The sequence below is a fragment of the Oratosquilla oratoria genome, chromosome 2, assembly GCF_046742065.1.
Source record: "Oratosquilla oratoria isolate Oo_2021 chromosome 2, ASM4674206v1, whole genome shotgun sequence".
NCBI lineage: Eukaryota > Metazoa > Arthropoda > Malacostraca > Stomatopoda > Squillidae > Oratosquilla > Oratosquilla oratoria.
In genome coordinates, this window is record NC_134778.1 from 72055325 (window position 1) to 72075953 (window position 20629).

The window sequence follows — 20629 nt, forward strand, 5'->3', positions numbered from 1 at the left end:
AATAAAGTATAAAAAACACAATCCAAAATCTTGCAATATTTGCTGATAATAACAAAGTCGACTTGACGTCACACATTCTACGACCTTTGGCTCTCCGGACAGCGACGACGTGACGTCACTAAGTTCCGCCCTCTTGCACGTTTAAAAGGAGGCGGGGAATACCCCGTACGGAAAATGTAACAGGAAAAATGTATTAGGTTTTTCAGTTAATGTGCGTCCTTCTACTGACCTTACGGTGACGGAAGAATAGAATTTGGTCACAACGAAGACGCTTTTGGTGTAAGTTCCCCATGCACGCATACGCACGCGCGTGTGCATGCACGCACAGACGTGCGCGCACGAGCTCTGAGCTCTCATCCGGGAGGTTAATAACTGTTGATCACGAGTTCAATATGTGATCCAAGGCAATGGTGAAACACACACACACACACACACACACACACACACAAACAAAATGTTTGGAGGGATGCAGGAAATATCCACACGGAAAAGGGAACTTGGAAACTGTTTTTATCTATTTTAGTATTTGTATTTTATTTTATTATTATTATTATTTTTATTTTTTTATTTTTTCAGTTAATTCGTCCATCCACTTAGCCTCACGGTAATGTAAGAATAGTCTTTAGCCACAACTAAACGACTCCTGGTGTAAATTCCCTATGTGCATTAGAAAATGGGGAAGTTGAAGTGTATTGATAGTATCTACTCTACAGGCTTCGATCTTTTGCACGTGAGTGTGCGCATGCACGTACAGCCGCACACATACACGCGCAAAAACACACAGACACACACATGCACGCAGGCACAAATACGCGCGCGTACACACGAATGCGCGCGCACACGAAAGCACGCCTGGCCACGCGCACATATGGGTATGCACACACACACACGCACACACACACACACACACACACACACACACACACACACACACACACACACACACACACACACACACACGCACACACACGCACACACATACACATACACATAATGTCACCCCCGAGTCCGTCGTATCCTCTCAGAGCGTTTCTATACTCTCTAGAATTTGTTATAAGGCCCCATGCCTTGGTCTTCTTGGGGGTGAATAGAATAGGGTGTAGTTTTTTCTTTGAAACGTGTTGGTCTAAATCAGTACACCCCGAGAATCCCGACCGGAACTCTCTACATACACACCAAGCCACCTTCGTTCCGACATCACTCTTTTATTCATCCAATAGTCTTTTACTTCTCAAACAAGTACCACACCTTAAGGGCGTGTCTTCTCCTTTCTGCACCAATGATTTTTCTCCTCCTCCACCTTTTTCTCCAATTAGAGAGGTTGTTATACTCTTCTAAACCATATCACCATCTAAGCATTACGTCGTAACAAAAAATAGCTTGTCCGCTTACAAACAATTAAAAGACAAACAATGTCGTAACTACCAGGCGACACTCCGTATTTAACTACCTCAGCACTTTTATATGTATACAAGACGCTGGTCTGACTCAACTACCTTGACGCCTGTCGGTCGTCGGCAGTTGTATCGTAACATCCTAATAAAAAGACTATAAAATTTCCTGCCAGTCCTTCTACCTCCTCGATCTACCTCCGATCTACCTTACATGTCTACCTTTATATACCGGCCTCTTACACATAAACATGCACACGCACACACCGCACTAACCGCATACACACACACACGCACACACGCACACACACACACACACACACACACACACACACACACACACACCGCACACACCACACTGCACACACACCACACGCACACACACCACACGCACACACACCACACGCACACACACCACACTACGCACACACCACACACGCACACAGCACACACCACACACGCACGCACCACACACGCACACACCACACGCGCACTCACACGTTCTTACGCTCACACGCCACTCCGGCGGTTCGGGTTCGAATCCCACCCAGGGCTGAAATAATTTCAGTATCGCTGCGGTGCGAGTCGTTACTCCAACTCTCGTGGGTGGGGAGATGGAGATGTGTGTACGTGTAAGGTCATAGTATCGACCATAGATCGGCCATATATATGAACTCTGAGCTCTCTTCTGGGGGGGGGGAATAGCTGTTGATCAAGAGTCTAACACGTGATCAAAGACCATGGTGAATCACCACACACGCACACCACACAAGCACACCACACACACGCACTCCACACACACGCACACCACACACACGCACACCACACACACGCACACCACACACACGCACACCACACACGCGCACACCACACACGTATACACGCACACCACACACGCACTCCACGCACACCACACACACGCACACCACACCCACACCACACCCACACACACGCACACCACACACGCGCACACACGCACACGTATACACGCACACCACACACATACATACACCACGTGCGCACGCGCGCGTGCGCACATTGTTGCGCACTCGTGTATTCCAGGCGCTCGGCACTCGCTCCTTTGTATCATTGAAGGGCTACACCAAGATCGAGAGAATACAAGGTCTACTCAACAGCTATCCAGTATTTAGGTCGTTTGCGCATTGACGTCACTAGAAGTGCTTGGCCCAAAGACTATATAGGAAAGACGGGAAAGCGCACGGAGAGCCGCATCGTCCACATACATTTTACTGTGCGGCTCTCTCACTAGATGGCGTTTACGTCAATCACCAGTTTTAACTGCATCGTCTGTTTCTTTATCAAATATGTCAAAGATAAACCACAAGAACATTTTTCCAAAATGAAATCCCCATTTTAACGGTTGCAGAACATGAAATAGGTAAGTCTCCCAGAAACTCTGTGGTGCCTGTACGTTTTCTCTTTTACCTAACATTTTTCACTTACGTTTTCACCATTTTCTCTGTGGGCTCCCCTTCAGATGACGTCACAACACGCGCGCGAGCAGACCTTGTATTCGCTCGATCTTGGGCTACACTATATGAATAGGATCGTCCAACGCTACTTACTGTACTTTTGACAGTATTGTATGAACTATGGTTGGAAAAAACATTTAGTCGGGTAATGTTTGATGATTGAGGGCTCTTTTGACATTGGAATGTTCTGGGTCTGGGGAGAATTCAACGAATCTCATGAAGTGAGCAAAAATGGAACGATACGCATCGACAAGTTACCCTTTAGATAGTGCTGGAGTAATTTGATTATCCTAAATATGTTTCGACGTAGCGGTTTGACAGTCTCCTGGGGTGACCGCAGCCTCCGTCACATATGCAGGACTTGAGTTTTATTCAGTAGAATTGATTTAGATTATAATTTTTTTTTCATTCTCTAAGTGTCAAATAATTTTTGCGTCACATATTGAGAAGCTGAATGACGAACTAAGTGTTAAACCTATAGGAATATTAGACACGTTGTTGAATTGTAGGCTTATGGAAATGTTGATCTAAACTATGACAAATGTAACTGAAGGCGGAGGAAATATACGAGGAATAATGGAAGAATTTTACTGCCTTAACGTTTCGACCCATAAGGTCTTGATCACAAAGCTTGATCAAGACCCTGAGGGTCGAAACGTTAAGGCAGTAAAATTCTTCTATTATTCCTTGTATACTTCCTCCGCCTTCAGTTACTTAGTGAAGTCTGGAATACTGTACGCGAAGACGTCTTCCAGTTTTTCAAGTTCGCATTTGACGAGAATTTTGAATATGCGACGGGGGCTCTGGCGAGAATACCAAAGAGCAAAAAGAGGATAGAGTAAAGAGAGAATAGCAAAGTAGAGAGAGTAGAGCTGATAACTGTTGTTTTACTGATTGGTGCATCCGTATAACTACGTCACTCGTCCTCAAGGTCGTAGAATTCTCTGAGAGGACACTTTGGATTGATCTGTTGCATTAGACTCTGTTCACGATAGCTCAACTATAATGCAAGTCATTGGAAGCTATCACACACAACCGCCGCTGTTCCCGTGCGGTTCAAACCACTAATGTGAACAGGGCCTTAGTGTGGGTGCTGGTTGTCAATTCTCTGAGCTTTAGAAATGTGTACAGAGGAGATGCTGCTATCCGACACCCAGTTCTCAGAACCACGAGAGAAAACCATAAAAAAAATTAAGATACAGATGAACTCGTGGGGCGTTTTACAAGATTAAGGACCCATGTACTTAGCACATCGTTGAAATGGAAAATTATACATAAATGTAACATGATTTCTTGTTTGAAAAAAATCGTGAACATGTCAACTCCAGTTTATTTATTCTTTTTTATTTATCTAATTTGATTTGATTTTACTTTATTTCATTATCTTATTCATTTATGTCATTAGTTAATTCTTATTTTATTTTATTTCATTTCATTTCATTTTTGTTTTTATTTGACTTTGCGAATACGAAGACCTTTTGACTTTTCTTTTTTCTTTACAGAGGCTACTTAATCACGACCACTCAAAGTTGGAATCATGGATCGGGGTCAAAAGTTTGCATATTCCACGTAGGAACTACAGGCCGGGCAGACGAATACCTCAAGGTCACCATAGAACGTCTAGGCGATAATTTCCCCATAATTGACAGCACTGTTATAACCTCCACTGTATTGCCAATAGCAGATGGTGAGTGACACTTTAAAGAAAATCCATAGATACAACATTTGTCTCTAAACTTTCAGTAAAATGTGTTCATGAATCAATCAGCCCTGGTAGGATATTTATTTATTCATGATGAATATTGTCCATTTAACAGGACAAGAATTATGATTATAATAGATTCAGATCCCTTCTGTGGATTTGGCTTAACCAGTACAGGTGGATTTTTTCATCCTCTTGCGACACTGCCTCTTATATCAATCCACCACGGGAATTGGTGATTTTATGTCCTGGGCCAATTCCCGAAATGGGTTTAATGTCTTGGGTTCAAACGTCAGCATAAGTGGCGGTGGGCGAGTGTTGTATTAAGAGACCTAGGTGTATATGAACTATGAGCTTACTTAGAATAATTTGTCAATAGTTATTGCCATATGCGATTAAATTATATGTACTACACCTTATAACAATGAAAAATGTAAAAAGTGTGTAAAATCTGTTTTTCTATAATTGCTTTAATGCAATACATTTGACAAAACTAAAAACTTGACTGGAGATATTTCATTCGGTCTCGGATTATAAGCAGAATTCACATTTCCAATACGTTGGAGAATTCAAACGAATCCAACCTTTTGCAAAAAGGAGATGTCCAATTGTTTAAATTCTAGTGAAACAATTCCAGTATGTGAAATATCATAAGTCTATCTTGTACCTGTTACTATATTAATCAACCAGAGGACTGAGCTGAATGAAAATTCGATACTTGTCGGAACAAATCACTGAATGTACCAGAGATGACCCATCGGTTTGAAAGTGGTTTAAAATTGAACAAAGTTTTTTATTTTTACAAACCAGAAGACTTGATATTTAAATGATTTATTCTTTTCGCCAACAGGACAAAAAAATGGATGCTACACCGTGCAGGTTCCGAAATTGGATAGAGGATTGGGATTTTTTAATGCCAATATTACGTTTGAGGGTCGACTTGGTGGAAAGAAGGTCTTTGCCGAACGTCAATTTGGACTCCAAAGAGAGTCAATCCAGACATTCTTGCAAACAGACAAATCTCTCTACCTACCAGGACAGACTGTTCGTTTCAGAATACTGACGATTTATGGACCTTTAGCGCGTGTTTCTACCGAAAACGTAAGTATAAAAGCTCTTGAGTAAATAGCTCTATTTGTTTTGAACTTCTCAAGCAAGATGGTCGCTTAAAGTTGTTTTACTCGGTGCGACTCTTGTTCAACAATGATCGTTCGTGGCTCAGTGACGATCGTCAAACGTTTGTCAAGAGCACTAATTCCTTGTCTTTGAATGGGACTGTTTTGCTTAGTTGCAAAGTACGAAACTGATCATTTTAACCAAATTGTCAACCCGCCATTGGCTGTGGTAGGCTTATGATCGCACCGAACAAATGCACCTTGACCCTAGAAAGGAATACGTCCCATTTCGAAACGTTACTGGAAAACCTGTATCCAATTGGCATCACTCGAGAAAAAAAATGAAAAATATTGAAACCTGTTTTATTGAAACTTTATCATACTGGAGAATAAAAATAAGATTTCTGGTACCTATACATGTATAAATGAATAATGATTAACTGAAATGAATATAATTGCCAGATAGTGATTTTTATGGGCGCGAGTGCCCGCAAAACGCGAAATCGCCTCGAAAATGTATTCAACTGGAAGCTGTAATCCTTACTAGGGTAAAAGCTGAGGCAAGTCTTGGGTGGAATCAGATGGCAATTCTTTGAATAAGAGATCGTAGGTCTGCGTGCCTTTTTTGACACTTGACCTTGTAGAATTAGCCCACTATTGTAAATAGAAATGCAGGATTTTTTTCTTCGTTAACTTGTACAAAATTAAGTTTAAGAGCTGGACAGGTATTCAGAAGAAAAAATCATGTAATGAGCATTTCACTAAAAGATTAAAGAGGCTAGTTTTTTTATACAAATGATATTAATTAATACTTGTACGTGTCGATGGATAAGATTATTTCATATTTGATCAAAAGTTGCCATGTGCCAGTGTATTGGTGAGGTGAGGGATATTCTTTCGAATCTTCCTCAGCTGGTTGGGAAAGTCGAGGTAGTACTTTACGTATGGTCTTCAAAGGATTACAAAGAAGGAGCATGCCGACAGGAGACCTTTTGGTCCATAATTAGGTCGGATGCGAAAAAATATAATAATAAATAAATTAATATATAAATTATAATATGAATAATAAATAAATGTATGGGTATAGTTAAATAAACAAACATATATAGTAAATAATAATAAACAAACAAATAGACCTAATATAAAACGTATGACATAAGGATTCTTAACCATTTAACATTAGCAACTGTATATTTTTTCACTAAACCCAGACAGTTTTTATTAATCTGAATTTAGACTTAACAACATAGCGGAGTCTCACATGATCGATTCTCCGTTTTGTGCTAAGTCTATTCCTCAACTGAATAGCTTTTTTTTTTAATTGGTAAGAACATTATCAAGGAGTTGATGACTTTTCGACCATCGATCCTTACTTTGCCAATTGTATGTCCTTCAAACAGTGTGATTTCTTCCACAGTATAATGTCGTACATGTGGAAACTCCTAAGGGTATTCGCATTCGTCAGTGGTTAAATGTCGACAATTCCATGGGACTTGTCCATCTTGAGTTCCAACTCGTGGAAGAGGCTGATGAGGTGAGATACACGATAGCGCAATTTTCTCTAAGAGTGTGCCGGTTAATCGGCAAGAATCGGCAGTTTTTTGTTAAATCGGCATCTGTTTTTTTTTTAAAGAATCTGCATCGTCATCGGCAAATTATTGCCGATGACGATACCTATTCTAAAACAAAAAGAAAAGGAAAAACGGATTCCTGCCGATTAATCGGCACACCCCTAATTTTCTTTTACACGTGTATGAATATTCAAGCTCCTATGTATATAAAAGCGTGGCAAAAAAATTCTTCAGTGTTATGCAAAATTTTTGTTAGTCCTCAGATTTCAGTGAATTAGATCTTACAAAGGGAACACTGGGAAAAATCTGAGGATTGCAGAGAAATCTGTAAAATGGCGAGGAAAGTAATTGTCTTTGGAAAAATGGAGATCAATTTAAAGATTTCAGACACTGTAGAATTTAATTTTGAGTCTATACTATATCTATGCCATAGATTGGGCACAGTTTTCGTAGAATCTTTCTCGACTATATCATAGTTGGGATGGAATTCTAGTATAAATACAGAGGAATTTTTCCTCTGTTATGTAACGTAAGAAATTGGGTTTTCAAATTGCTAAACACTGTAGTTGTCATTTCTACTTCAAATAGTTGTCTAGTACCTTTTATGTGCTTGTGTGCATAAGGGTATGCGCGTGTAAGTTAGTGCATGTGTTGGTACTTGGACATTTGTGCGTTCGTGTGTGTGTGTGTGCGCGTGCGTGAGTGCACAATAAAGTGTACCACGGTCTTGGATCATGTGCTGAGTTAGTGATCAACAGCTATTACCCTCAAGGATGATAACTCAGGTTGAGAATGGACCGATCTATGGGTTAAGCTGTGGCCTTGTACACTCCCAACTTCTTGCCCAAGAGGGCGGGGTACTGTGATGCATTGCGGGCTAAACTCAAGATAGCTTAGCAAGCCAAGTCATTACTATTACACCAGCAAGCACGTGTCTACGAGTGCGTCTGAGCGACTCCGTAAGGGTTGTAGTGATATATTCGAGGTTAAAATAAAGCCCGTTATTATAGGTTGCTTGCTTCTATTTCGCCACAATTCAGCTAGACCGTCTATCGGGAAGATTGCGATATTCTTAACATCGAGGTGCTGCAACGGGTGTAATTAGGTCGCTAGTGATATCAGGCATCTTGACACAGATATCAATTGGTCGCTTGTTAGTAAACAATTGGCAACACTTTGTCGCAATCAGTGGCTAGGTGCTACCCTCATAAGATCAACGTCACTAGCACATATGGTTAGCTAATGGAACAAATGATTAATGAAATTAAGCAATGGATGCATGCGCATAGGCGCGTATGTGGGTATATTGTGTGGGCGTGTGTGTGTTAAAGATATGGTATTGTATGGCATTAGATTTCCTCGGTACACTAAGGGATTTCATACAACAAAGTATGGGTTAGTTACTATATATTAATATGTTGATGGCTTCTCCACGTCCACGTTGCTTAGCTCCCTTTAATTAGAATACATTGGATTATATTTTTGTAAGTGAAAAATAAAACCTGAAATATTAATGCAATAAAATAAAAAATGACCATTCAAACTAGCAGGAACAAAACCTTAGTTTAGGTTAAATGAAGTCAAATCCCCAAGTTCACTTTAGAAAGATAACGAACGGTATGACGTCATATCGTTCGTTGCATCTCCAAAGTGAAATGACACCTCTCTTTCATAAACGTCATCCTTGTGCTGAACCTGGCATAACATATTTGTTTCATGAACTTTTCAGGGAACCTATACAATTGAAGCAGAGTTGAATAACGGCGAAAGAGGTTTCGCGTCTTTCACTGTGGAAGACTATGTACTCCCAAGATTTGGAGTCACACTTACAACACCCAAGACAATTTTGTCAACTGACGATGGTGGCGTTGTGCGAATATGTGCCAAGTAAGAACCTTTTTATCTGATTTATATGTAATAAAATACTGGCTTGATACGCACATGCATGCATTTGTACACACATGTATTTATATATGCATGAATGTGAGTCACCAGTATGAATTCAGGAAGGGAAGATCATGTATAGCAAGCCTGAGATTTCGTTCGAAAGAAGTTAATGGATTTATTCGATAAAGTACCACACAAAGAATTAAAACTGAAGTTGGAAAATGTCAGAATAAAAAGGAGCGAAGTGACGAGTGGGTGGTCACAGGCATCTCTTCAAACACCAGTTTTGTTCTTGATTGATATCAACATGACAGAAGATATAGGCAGATTTTCAAACCTATTCACTAATAATACTAGGATCATGAAGAGGATAAGAAGCACTGAAGGTTGAGGATCTAGATTGACACTCTAAATGGAGCCAGAATTTTGTATGGGAATTTTTTTTTCAACGTTTCTTCTCCGAAAAGTCTGTTAGGTTCCAAGAACCATTGCTGATCATAGGGCTTCGTATTTTCAGTCGATGGTACTATGGTCAACTACTGTACTCTATCTTGTACATATCAATACGTTGTATGGTCATAACATGTTAATTCTCATTTGTGTATCCTGTTGAACCTTGTTTTATTTGTATATATACCATAATTATCATTGTTAATATTTCTTTTCAGCTACACTTTTGGTAGACCAGTCAAAGGTAGAGCGGAAATTAGCTTAAGCAGAAGTTTCCCGCACAGTCCCTTCCCATTCCGTCCCACCCCATTCCGTTCCATCCCATTCCGTCCCATCCCATTCCGACCTGAGTACATGGAAGTCAAAAAACAAAGCCCAGTAAGTTCGTTTAGCTTGTTGAGCTTGCTATTGAGTTACTTTGCATTGAACGAAGTCCACAAGTGTTTTTGCTTGGAGTTGAAAATCTATTTTTTCATAATTATATAAAAACTGTTCTTCGGGTACCACTCGGTTCTTGTTACTTTCTAGATCCACGGCTGTCAGAACTTCGAGTTTACATTCAAGGAACTAACTAATAATGCTAGTGATGATACTGTACCTTTCACGGTAAGTACACTTTAGAGATTGAGTGATGGGAGTAAGAAGGAAGACGATCTAGGAATTTATTTACTCTAAAACGTTTCGACCAGCTTGGTCCTCTTCAGAGAGATGTACAGAAAGTCTCTGAAGAAGACCAAGTTGGTCGAAACGTTAGAGCAAAATCGTCTTCGTTTTACTCTGACCGCCCAATCTCTCATTTGTCCTTTCTTCTCCAAATAAGTATTTTATTCAGTTGAACTTGAACTTACTTCAGTGGTTCACGGTGTAAATCTGTTGGCAGAGCTAAGAAGGGAAGTATGGAAAGTCCTTTACGGGAAGAGAGAAACTGTTCATTTTAGAAATTTCTCAAAATGTTGATTGTCCATTCTTGGGATTAAAAGATATTCAAGGATACATTAAAAACCATTTAACCTATAATATTCTTAACTTCTCGTGCATATTGGTCTACTTATTGAAGGGATGTCTAAATTTCTTTTCTTGACAGGTATGGACATCTGCCTCTGTATTTGAGGAAGGCACAGAGACTGAAATAAAAGCGTCCAGAAGTTCTATTGGAATCTACAAGACTGCTTTACTATTCCAAGGTGACTTTTTCAATCAAGCACTCAAACCTGGCCTTCCGTTGACTGTCAGGGTGAGTTGTACAATTTATTATGTCCTAAAGGTAGTTACAGTCGACTTGGTGTACCAGTACAAAACTGAATCCTAGTATAGAAAAGTGCAAGGTAGTCTACCGAGGTAGACGCACAAGTTTTCAAATGCCATAAGAACCTCGCCTCCTTCAAAAACTCCTCTTTGACAGTTTTTTCTTACTGTTCACAAATAGAGCCGATAACAGGACACATCTACCCTCCTACTCCTCTTACTCCTACTCCTCCTACTCCTACTCCTCTTACTCCTACTCCTCCTACTCCTACTCCTCTTACTCCTACTCCTCTTACTCCTACTCCTCTTACTCCTCCTCTTCCTCCTCCTACTCCTTCTACTCCTCCCATTCCTCTTCCTTCTCCTCCTCCTACTCCTCCTCCTAATCCTACTCCTAATCCTACTCCTCATCCTACTCCTACTCCTCCCATTCCTCTTCCTACTCCCACTCCTCTTCCCACTCCTCTTCCTCCTACTCTTCCTCCTCCTCCTACTCTTCCTACTCCTCTTCCTAGTCCTCTTTCTCCTCCTACTCTTCCTACTCCTACGCCTCCTCCTCCTCCTACGCCTCCTCCTCCTACGCCTCCTCCTCCTCCTACGCCTCCTCCTCCTCCTACGCCTCCTCCTCCTCCTACGCCTCCTCCTCCTCCTACGCCTCCTCCTCCTCCTACGCCTCCTCCTCCTCCTTCGCCTCCTCCTCCTCCTACGCCTCCTCCTCCTCCTCCTACGCCTCCTCCTCCTCCTACGCCTCCTCCTCCTCCTACGCCTCCTCCTCCTCCTACGCCTCCTCCTCCTCCTACGCCTCCTCCTCCTCCTACGCCTCCTCCTCCTCCTACGCCTCCTCCTACGCCTCCTCCTCCTCTTCCTTCTCCTCTTCCTTCTCCCCTTCCATCTCCTCTTCCTTCTCCTCTTCCTTCTCCTCTTTCTTCTCTCCTCCTCCTCCTCGTTCTCCTCATCTTTCTCTTCCCTCTCCTCCTCTTTCTCTTCCTTCTCCTCCTCTTTCTCTTCCTCCTCTTCCTCTTCTTCCTCTTCCTTCTATTCCTCTTCGTCCTCTTCCTTCTATTCCTCTTCGTCCTCTTCCTTCTATTCCTCTTCGTCCTCTTCCTTCTATTCCTATTCGTCCTCTTCCTCCTCCTCCTTCTCTTCCTCCTCCTCCTTCTCTTCCTTCTCCTCCTCCTCCTCCTCTACACCCTCATCACAGCCAGTTACATAAAAACAAACCCACACTAATGCAACAAAATGATCTAGTATTCAGTGCCCTAGGTCAGTTTCAAGAAACTGGAGATGTAACCCAGTCGATGAAACCTGGGACACTAGTTGCTATCCTGCACACTTTGCAGCAATCTTTTCAAATTTGCAATAGTTCTTCGTGAATATGTAATACACATTAGGAAAGTGGACAACTTCAGCTCTTAGGCTCAAGTGCACACGAGACTGATAGACAGTTTACATTTTTTCTTCCTCTTCAGGTGAACGTAACGAAGGTAACCGGTGGCAACGCACCATTTGAACCAATGAAGGTGTGTGTAAAGGAACAACTGTGCAAAATCCTGAAAACAGACTCTGAAGGAGTTCTAGCATTCCACGTTCCTTATCATGCCTTTGATTCTAACGCCACACGCTTTGAAAGAATAAACGTAAGTGTATATGAAATTATTCGGTTTCCTGTCCCCGTTGTCCGTCCCTTTCGTCCTTGAACCGTCAGATATTTTCTCTTAATAGACCAATGCCGCATTTACAACCTGTCTCCCTTCATTATTTCATCATCTTGAATTGCGTAGTGAATGTTCTTTCCACAGTCGTCCTGTCCACTAGCAACTACCTGTCTGTTCCTTTCACCCCATCATCTCTACCATACTCACCTTTTTTGTACGTTTTTCACTTTCTAAAACATAATTTCATTACTTATGTTTCATTGCCATTGGATTAATATTTCACGTATCTATCCCTAATTTGCGCTTAGCGGCAAGTTCTAAACATTTTTTTCTTGTACACTTGTATTAGGAAAAAATACACTACACAGATCCCAGCGGATCTGTGTTCTACTAATAATTGCCGGCCCTAGATTCCGTCGTGGTTTTTATGCCACTCTTATAAGCATTGGGTGCGAGGGTTGACAGCTTTAACATTTGTTACATTAAATTTACATTCATAGGAAGTTTAAATCTCAAGTTTAACCTAATGAATGATTGGTTCTGTTATGTAGTTGTTTCTTGTGGTTTAATTCGGGCTTATTTGGGGAAGTGGTATAGTGTGCGTTGGAAATGTGTTGTCTGGACCTTTTGCCATTAGTCACGCTGTGTGTGTAACATTACGAGAAAGTTACTTGGACTATGGTGCCGAGGGAGTGAATTAATTTCAAGTGTGTTCTGGTCTTATTCTGGTTAGTGCGAGTGTCGACCTAGGCTGGGTCGGACGGTCGGGCTCCGAGGCTGCCCTGACCGCAAAGATGACCGCGTGGGCCTGGGGACGAGCACCGCTGGTTACAAGTGCTGTAGAGAACTGCCTATGGAGACCACAACCTGGATCCTTATATACACAGCTTGCGTACGCTAAAGTAGCAAAGGACCCAGCCTCGCGGGAACATGGCTCGGCAGGGCCAAGGTTTGTGCTTTCATGAGGATACAAATGCCTGTAGTACAGGTGTAATATGGACAGCCGTTTCTGCAAAACATATACATTCCTTGTCCATCCCATTTCTGCAGCGACGATACTATAAGCCAAAATGTCGCGTAGACGCACATGTGGGGGACTCTGTTCACCACACGTGTATGTGATGGTGGTCGCCTGAGGGTGTGGATGTATGTTCGTACGTGTGTAATGATGTAGTTTTCCTCCACAACTTATTTTTCATATTGACGACTCTTCAGCCAGTGTCTCGTATCCTGTTGCAAATTTTTGATATGCAATAATGAACATATTTTTTTATTTTTGCTTAGTTACAACTTTTTCACACATTTTTTTTCAGATAACAGCCGTCAACTACCCTAGGATACCGAGTAAAGATGAACACTCGCCAATTAGACATGAGAGTAGAGATACTGTACATTTTACACGATACCACTCTCCCACAAAGTCTTCCCTACTTATTCAGGTTCCTCGTGGTAAGCTTGATTGTAGGGAAGAAGGTCACCAATTATATCTTGATGTTATGTATTCTGCTTTTAGGCAGAACAAGGCAGCCATTACTGTCCAGGTAACTCTTGGGTTTCACGTTCCACATTAATTAACCAAATATCAATCTATTAAATTCCTCTGAGTTAATTTTTGGTAATGAATACCAACCTCATGGTCATTGTAAATGTAATAACTATTTCAAGGTATTCTGAATTTAGATTCAGAACTTTAGAGCAGCTGTGTACATAGTGTAAATGAACAGTGTATTAATTTTGTTTTATTTTACTTGTCTATTTAATATTTCTTATCTTTTTTTTTTATTCTATTGGTTTTTATTCATGTTTTTTTTTCAAGTTGATATCACGAGGAGAGATTCGATACCACAACACGGCTGAATATGCTTTACGAAATTCACCTTTACCATTGAATTATGAATTTTTTGCACCTATGGAATACCCAGAAGGTTTTGTGATCGGCTCTCTGAAGATTCCAATTAATCTACGGGATACTGACTCACCAAATGCTAAGGTAAGTAGCTCCAAAAGTTGCCCAAGTTCGAAAAACAAGGGCTCCAGTAGTGAAGACTCCTATTTAATCTAGAAGTACTTGGAAACAAATTAACCTATTAAGTTGTCGAGAAATAAAATTAAATGTTAGAGTAGTCATACGTAATAAGTTTGAACAAGTTTTGTAAATAATAGATTACTCTGTTAGACACCTAGTCAATATACTGAATCAGATTCGTGTATGGTTAGGTTTAATAATCCTAACCCAGTCTTGGATAAGCTAGGGTAAGGTAACCTTCAAATTGTTTGACTGTTTTTACTGTTAAATTTATCCTTCGATTAAACGGACAAAAGGTAGGGGATAGAGGAATGTGCCCAATATATATAATAGATTCATTATATTTACTTAATCTAATATCAGCAAGGATTGTGAAGAAGAGTTCTTGATATGTAATTGTATAGTGGGAGGACTTCGAAAACTGAGGCGCTAAGCTTTGTCCATTGCCTTAAAAAAAAAGTCATTTATAAAAGATTCGTTAAGTCTATGGATGATGGTATACTTATGATATACCATATTGTCTGAAACTGAGGTGCAATTCAATCTTGAATAGTACCCATAACTTTAACTTGAGGTAAGTAAAGTAAAATGGATCCAACGTGTGTAAGCATGTAGATGAAAAGCATGGAAAGTGTTAAAAGTCTGTCTTTATAGGTCCTCGTGTGGTTCACCCGCGATGACGGCGAGGTAGTGTCAGATTCAGCTTCGGTGAACCTTCAACAGTGCCTAGAAAACCAAGTGTCTATGACGTGGAGACCCAACGGGACTGAACCAAGGGGCCAGTCCACCCTAACCATCACAGCGGAACCCAACTCCGTCTGCAGTTTCGGTAACTTGGGAACACTGTGCAATTAGGCGCGGTTCGCACCGTTTAGGCACCAAGTTCCCGATCCCACGAGCAAAGCTGGAAAAAGCTGCCAAGAAAACCTGAACTTGGTGCCGAGATGTTGCTCATGGGAACCGCGCTTTAGACACATTCCCAGTGATTTTTGTCAATAACAAATCTGGGGTTATGTTTGTCATAACTGTTTTCGATTGGCTACTGCACAAAACATTCAAACTAGAGAGCCAATCAAGAGCAGTTGTGACTGCTATCATAATGTGGTCATTTTTGAGTCGTTGTGCTATCGCCAGCACATCAACTGGTACTGATTGGACAGTGACTCGTGGCTAGAATAGATGTGGCAACAGTGAGTTTGTATGAATAGGTCGGAGTAAACGCTATTATAATGATCAGTTTACCATTTTCGGAATTTCCACTATATTTATGAAGTCGATATGATGTGTGTGTATAGATATAATATGACAAATTAATCAACACTGACCAAAAACAGTCAAGTGGTGGTTGGTGACGACTAGTGTCGATACGTGGACAGCCACCTGGTAATTGACTACTGTAAGTAGACCTGTTTATCCAAAGAAATATTTCCCTATGGAAGGAACACAGGTCTGGTGACATTGTAAACTATGAGATGTGTGTATGTGGCGTCCCAGCTTTATTAACTTTTTGAACAATTCTATTGCAATCTAGTCAAATAACTACCTATGTGCGATTAAGTATAAGAAAATCATATGTTACATTTTCACTTGTCGATGGTTAAATATTACAAAGGACTACAAAGGAGTAGCATGCCGACAGGAGACCTTTTGGTCCATAACTAGGTTAGATGCGAAAAAATAAATAAAACTGATAATAATATAATGATAAATAAAATGGGTAATGTTCAATAGTAAACAAATAGGTATTTAGTAAATGATAATAAATGGACAGATTGATAACAATAAGTAGTAAAGTAAATAATAATAAACGGACAAATAATAACAAAATAACAATATAAGATAAATGGCCGCCATTACAGAATCTTGCTTAAATGTTTATCTATACGGATCTTAAAGCTTCGAACTAAACTACATTGTACTGCCTCTACAGGAAGTTTATTCCATTCATTAATTACACGGTTGGCAAAGTTGTTTCTACCCACTTCCAAATTGAATATGTTTCCTGACAGTTTGAGACCATTATTCCTCGTCTGGTTCTCATTCAGTGTGAAAATTGTCACTTTTTATGCTAATTTTCTTTAGACTCTTAGACATGTAACAAGTCCCCTGAGTCTACGCTTGTTTAGGAAAAATAGATTTATACGTTTTAGTCTTTTTCATATGATTTTTTTTTTTATATTTGGAATCTGTTTTATGGCTCACCTTTGTAATTTTTCTAAACTGTCGATGTCTTTAACGAGATTCGGTTACCATACGAAAAGAGAATGTTCCAAATGTGGACGAACTAACAATTTGTATAACTTGTTAATGAGAGGTGGACTTTTGAAGTCGAAAGATTGCACAATCAGTCCTAGAATTTCGTTTGCTTTCTCAGAGGCTGAAATACCCTTGGATGATTTGGGATCGTTACTGATAATTACGCAGAGATCCTTTTCACTATCCGCTTTTAACGAATTTCCATATAACTTCTAATCGTACTTGCTATTTTTTTTACCTATGTGCGTAACCTTGCATTTACTTGTGTTAAGTTTCATTAACCACTTTTCAGACCGTTGCTGTAGTTTATCTAAATCTTCTTGAATATCTAATTGGTATTAGTAATCATTTCCCATTCCGCATAGTTTTGTATCAGCAAATTTGGAGACTATAATTCAGTCTATGGTCTATATCGTTTATATATACCATGACTAGAAGTGTCTCAAGAACGGAACCCTGAGGAACTCCACTCGTTACATTTTTCCATCTAGAAGTTTTGCCATTTAGAACAACTGTTTTCGAACGTTCAGCCAATTACATGTTCAACTTAGTAGGCTACCACTTATTCCGTGTGAAACTAATTTAGTAAGTAGTCTTTCGTGGGGAACTGTATCAAAAGATTTTGAGAGGTTTAGATATACTAAATATATATTGACGTAACGCAACATTAAAAGGCGAAAGGTAATTCCGAATTCAATTTACTCGGTTAGTATCCTTGGTGAAATTAATTCTATGATCATTACGGAACAAAGTCCATGTAGAAATATATGACACTGGTGTGATTCGAATCGACGCCTCAACGATTGCCCTTACTATGCTCAACCGTCTATATAACATGACATAAGTGTAAAGGGGTAGAATCAGAGTTGCCACTAATTATGTTTGATAACGAGAACAGAAGACCTGTGTCTGTCTTCATGCAGTAAATACTTTGGCACCTAATATAATCGCCTGTGTTATATACATAAATATAATTTTCGGTGCATGATATGAGCACTCTTTTTAAATGTCGATTGCGTGTTAGTAACCTTGTTTCCTAATGACCACATAACTAAATTACCAAGGATGATCCCCGAGCAAATTGAATTGGGAGGTATCGTATGTTTTCTTAACACTGCTACCTCAACATGTGTTACCACCGACACGTAAAAGCACAAAATAAATTTATTTTAAACTTAATCGCACATAACCCGTTTTTTCAATAAAACAATATTTATCAAAAACACTTGAAAATGGGGCGTATTCCTGCCACATACACACCATGGCAAAATACCGTCAATGATACATAGATCGACTTAAAAGTCGATCAGCTGATGCCCGTACACACGTCCACACTACTTTCCGCTAATCACCACTTGACTGCCGTTGATATTGATTTATAATTTAGCAAAAAATTCCAAAAATGATAAATTGGTCATTGTAATGGTTGTCATTCCGACCCATACACAATTTTACAACAGTGTAAACAAACAATGTTGCTACATTTATTTTCGTCACGAGCCACTGTCAAATCAGTGTATCAGTTATAAGTCACTGGCAATAGTGCTTCAGAAGCAGAATTCTGATCCTCATGAATGGAAGGATATTTTCTAAATAGTCATCAACCAGTTTATTACCCAATAAGTAGATTCGACTTAGATTACTGATATTTTTTTGATAACTTTTGCTTCTTCCCTCTGGGACAATTACGCGTCGACCGTAACGAGAGAAAACAAGAATGGAAGAGATTACAAGAGACCATAATGCAGTTTAATGTCCATTAGCATCTATCATCCCTATTCATAGGAGGTAGTATTCAAGGGGTGAGATAAAGCAAAAAAATATAAGAGGCAGTTAAGTAAAGGAATATTAGTTAAGTGATCAACGTTTCTTTTTTGAATGAAGGTTAGTCTTCAGTCGCAAAAAAAAAAAAAAAGTATTGTGTATTGTTCAAAAACTAAGACCGTACAAGCCGTCCAACATCGAGAAATTAGAACATTAAACTACTATTGGCATGTAAATGAACGTATTCAATTTTAATACGCCTTGCCAAGTACCTGGGCTCCTTAGCTGCGACAAAGGTCCGTGAGGTAGAAAGGCACCAGCGTGAGGGAGAAAAGGTGATGGTGAGGAGCCTACAACTAGAAGTACTGAGTAGCTGCGACCCAAGTTGTCACTCTTGGAATAATTGTGCTGGAAATTGTAGATAAGTGCGGGATTCAAACCCGCAACTATGTAAATGCAAGACCTGCACGCCTCCGATTACGCCATCAGTGCACAGTGGGAGATTAAGACTATTTAGATTAACCACTACAGTACGAGTCAAATTCTTGCGCTCAGCATCGGCTGTCATATGTACGACGCATCACATTACTCGCATTAGAAAATATAAAGTCACTTCTGTATTACTCGTTCTCCTTTACTTTGAGTAATAATAAACATAGAGAACGTGAACAAGCCAGTTCACAAAATCCGTCATCAACTCGTGTACAACTACAAAAAATATATATAATAAAGATGCTGAAACCGGCATCCTTGTACCTCATGACGCCTACGTGGTCGTCATCGTACAGAAGTGGTTAACTACTTCGCTACGCTACTTACATGTTCTAAATAAGCCTTGGGTCAGATTATTTCACTCGGTTAAGGGGATGACTGTAGTTAATGGTGAGATGTTTACTTCTACAAGCACGCACGACTTATGAGGTGAAAACAATTCTTGTTTAATCTTCACCTGAGGAATATAGTATTTTTTTCCTTTTTTTCTATTTTTTCATGTATCTGCACGTCACACAAACTGTATTTTCAGAAAAGGAAATACTAGTTTAGTACACAATTGGCTTTCCATCTAGTCATTCATTCGCACATTCCTTTGCAGAAGCTTTTCGCTTCCAGGTATAACCACACCAATAACCAAGACCCTCACCATGCTTGCTGGCTTACAGAGCTATTTGTTGATAGTTTCTCTTCTTCCAGATGTTGTGGACAAGAGCGTTGACCTACGTTCGGGTTTCTCATTCTTTGGTAAACAAGCGATTTTCAATTTCATCGGTGGAAGTAATTCGTTTTTTTCATTTAGAGATACAAGACAATACTGTATTGAACAACTCGGCCCCATACGTAAGTTCTAAAAGATGGATGTAGTTAATCATGAAAGTAGTTTGTGTATATCAGCCCTTCGTGGCATGCGCACGCGCACGCACATGTACACATGCACACATGCACACGCTCACATGTGCACACATGCACACGCTCACATGTGCACACTTAGACTTACACGCGCACATGTGCACACTTAGACTTACACGCGCACATACAACTATGTATGAATACTTTTACTCCTTTTTACTAAAGTAAAAATAAAAATATATATAATAACACTCTGCCATCAATCTAAACTGGAAATTCCATGATTGCTATATTCATTCTCGCAATTTTTAACAGTATAAAATATTCTACGTCATCCGTTTTCCTCCAGCTACTTACCCCACGGAACGACCCCTGACATCCCCCGGCATCGAATTCGGTGGTGAGTTTTCCCCAGTTCTTGCAATGCTCGTTATATTCTTTGAATAATATCTGACACCTATTTTGAATTTGGTCCAAGTTTTTCATTGGTCATTATAATAACTTATTTCGAGGTTCATTGACTCGATGTCTGCAGCCCAAAAGCACCCAGCAGCTGCCGTGGTTTCTGTTATAAATCTGTCCAGTCTACGACTACTGCTGTATTGCAGCAAGTTTGTTTAATCTTAGCAGGAGGAGAGGAACAGTCCTAAGCTCTTCGCTCTAATTGTGGAAAAGTTGGAAACTGATCGAAAGTTAAGATCTTTGTCCCGGCCCAGAGACAGAGTACTAG

General features: G+C 40.1%; 1 protein-coding gene across 1 annotated transcript in view; it reads left to right on the forward strand.

The window, feature by feature from the left end:
- The window catches only part of LOC143039879 (alpha-1-inhibitor 3-like), a 59499-nt gene that overhangs the window by 7487 nt on the left and 31383 nt on the right, over positions 1-20629 (forward strand). Inside the window, exons 2-14 of the mRNA XM_076210190.1 lie at positions 4387-4571; positions 5437-5687; positions 7119-7235; positions 9002-9159; positions 9828-9987; positions 10138-10215; positions 10694-10843; positions 12324-12491; positions 13823-14050; positions 14326-14499; positions 15190-15364; positions 19747-19890; positions 20249-20299. Coding sequence (XP_076066305.1) covers positions 4387-4571; positions 5437-5687; positions 7119-7235; positions 9002-9159; positions 9828-9987; positions 10138-10215; positions 10694-10843; positions 12324-12491; positions 13823-14050; positions 14326-14499; positions 15190-15364; positions 19747-19890; positions 20249-20299 — 2039 coding nt within the window. The remainder of the gene's footprint in view (positions 1-4386; positions 4572-5436; positions 5688-7118; positions 7236-9001; positions 9160-9827; positions 9988-10137; positions 10216-10693; positions 10844-12323; positions 12492-13822; positions 14051-14325; positions 14500-15189; positions 15365-19746; positions 19891-20248; positions 20300-20629) is intronic.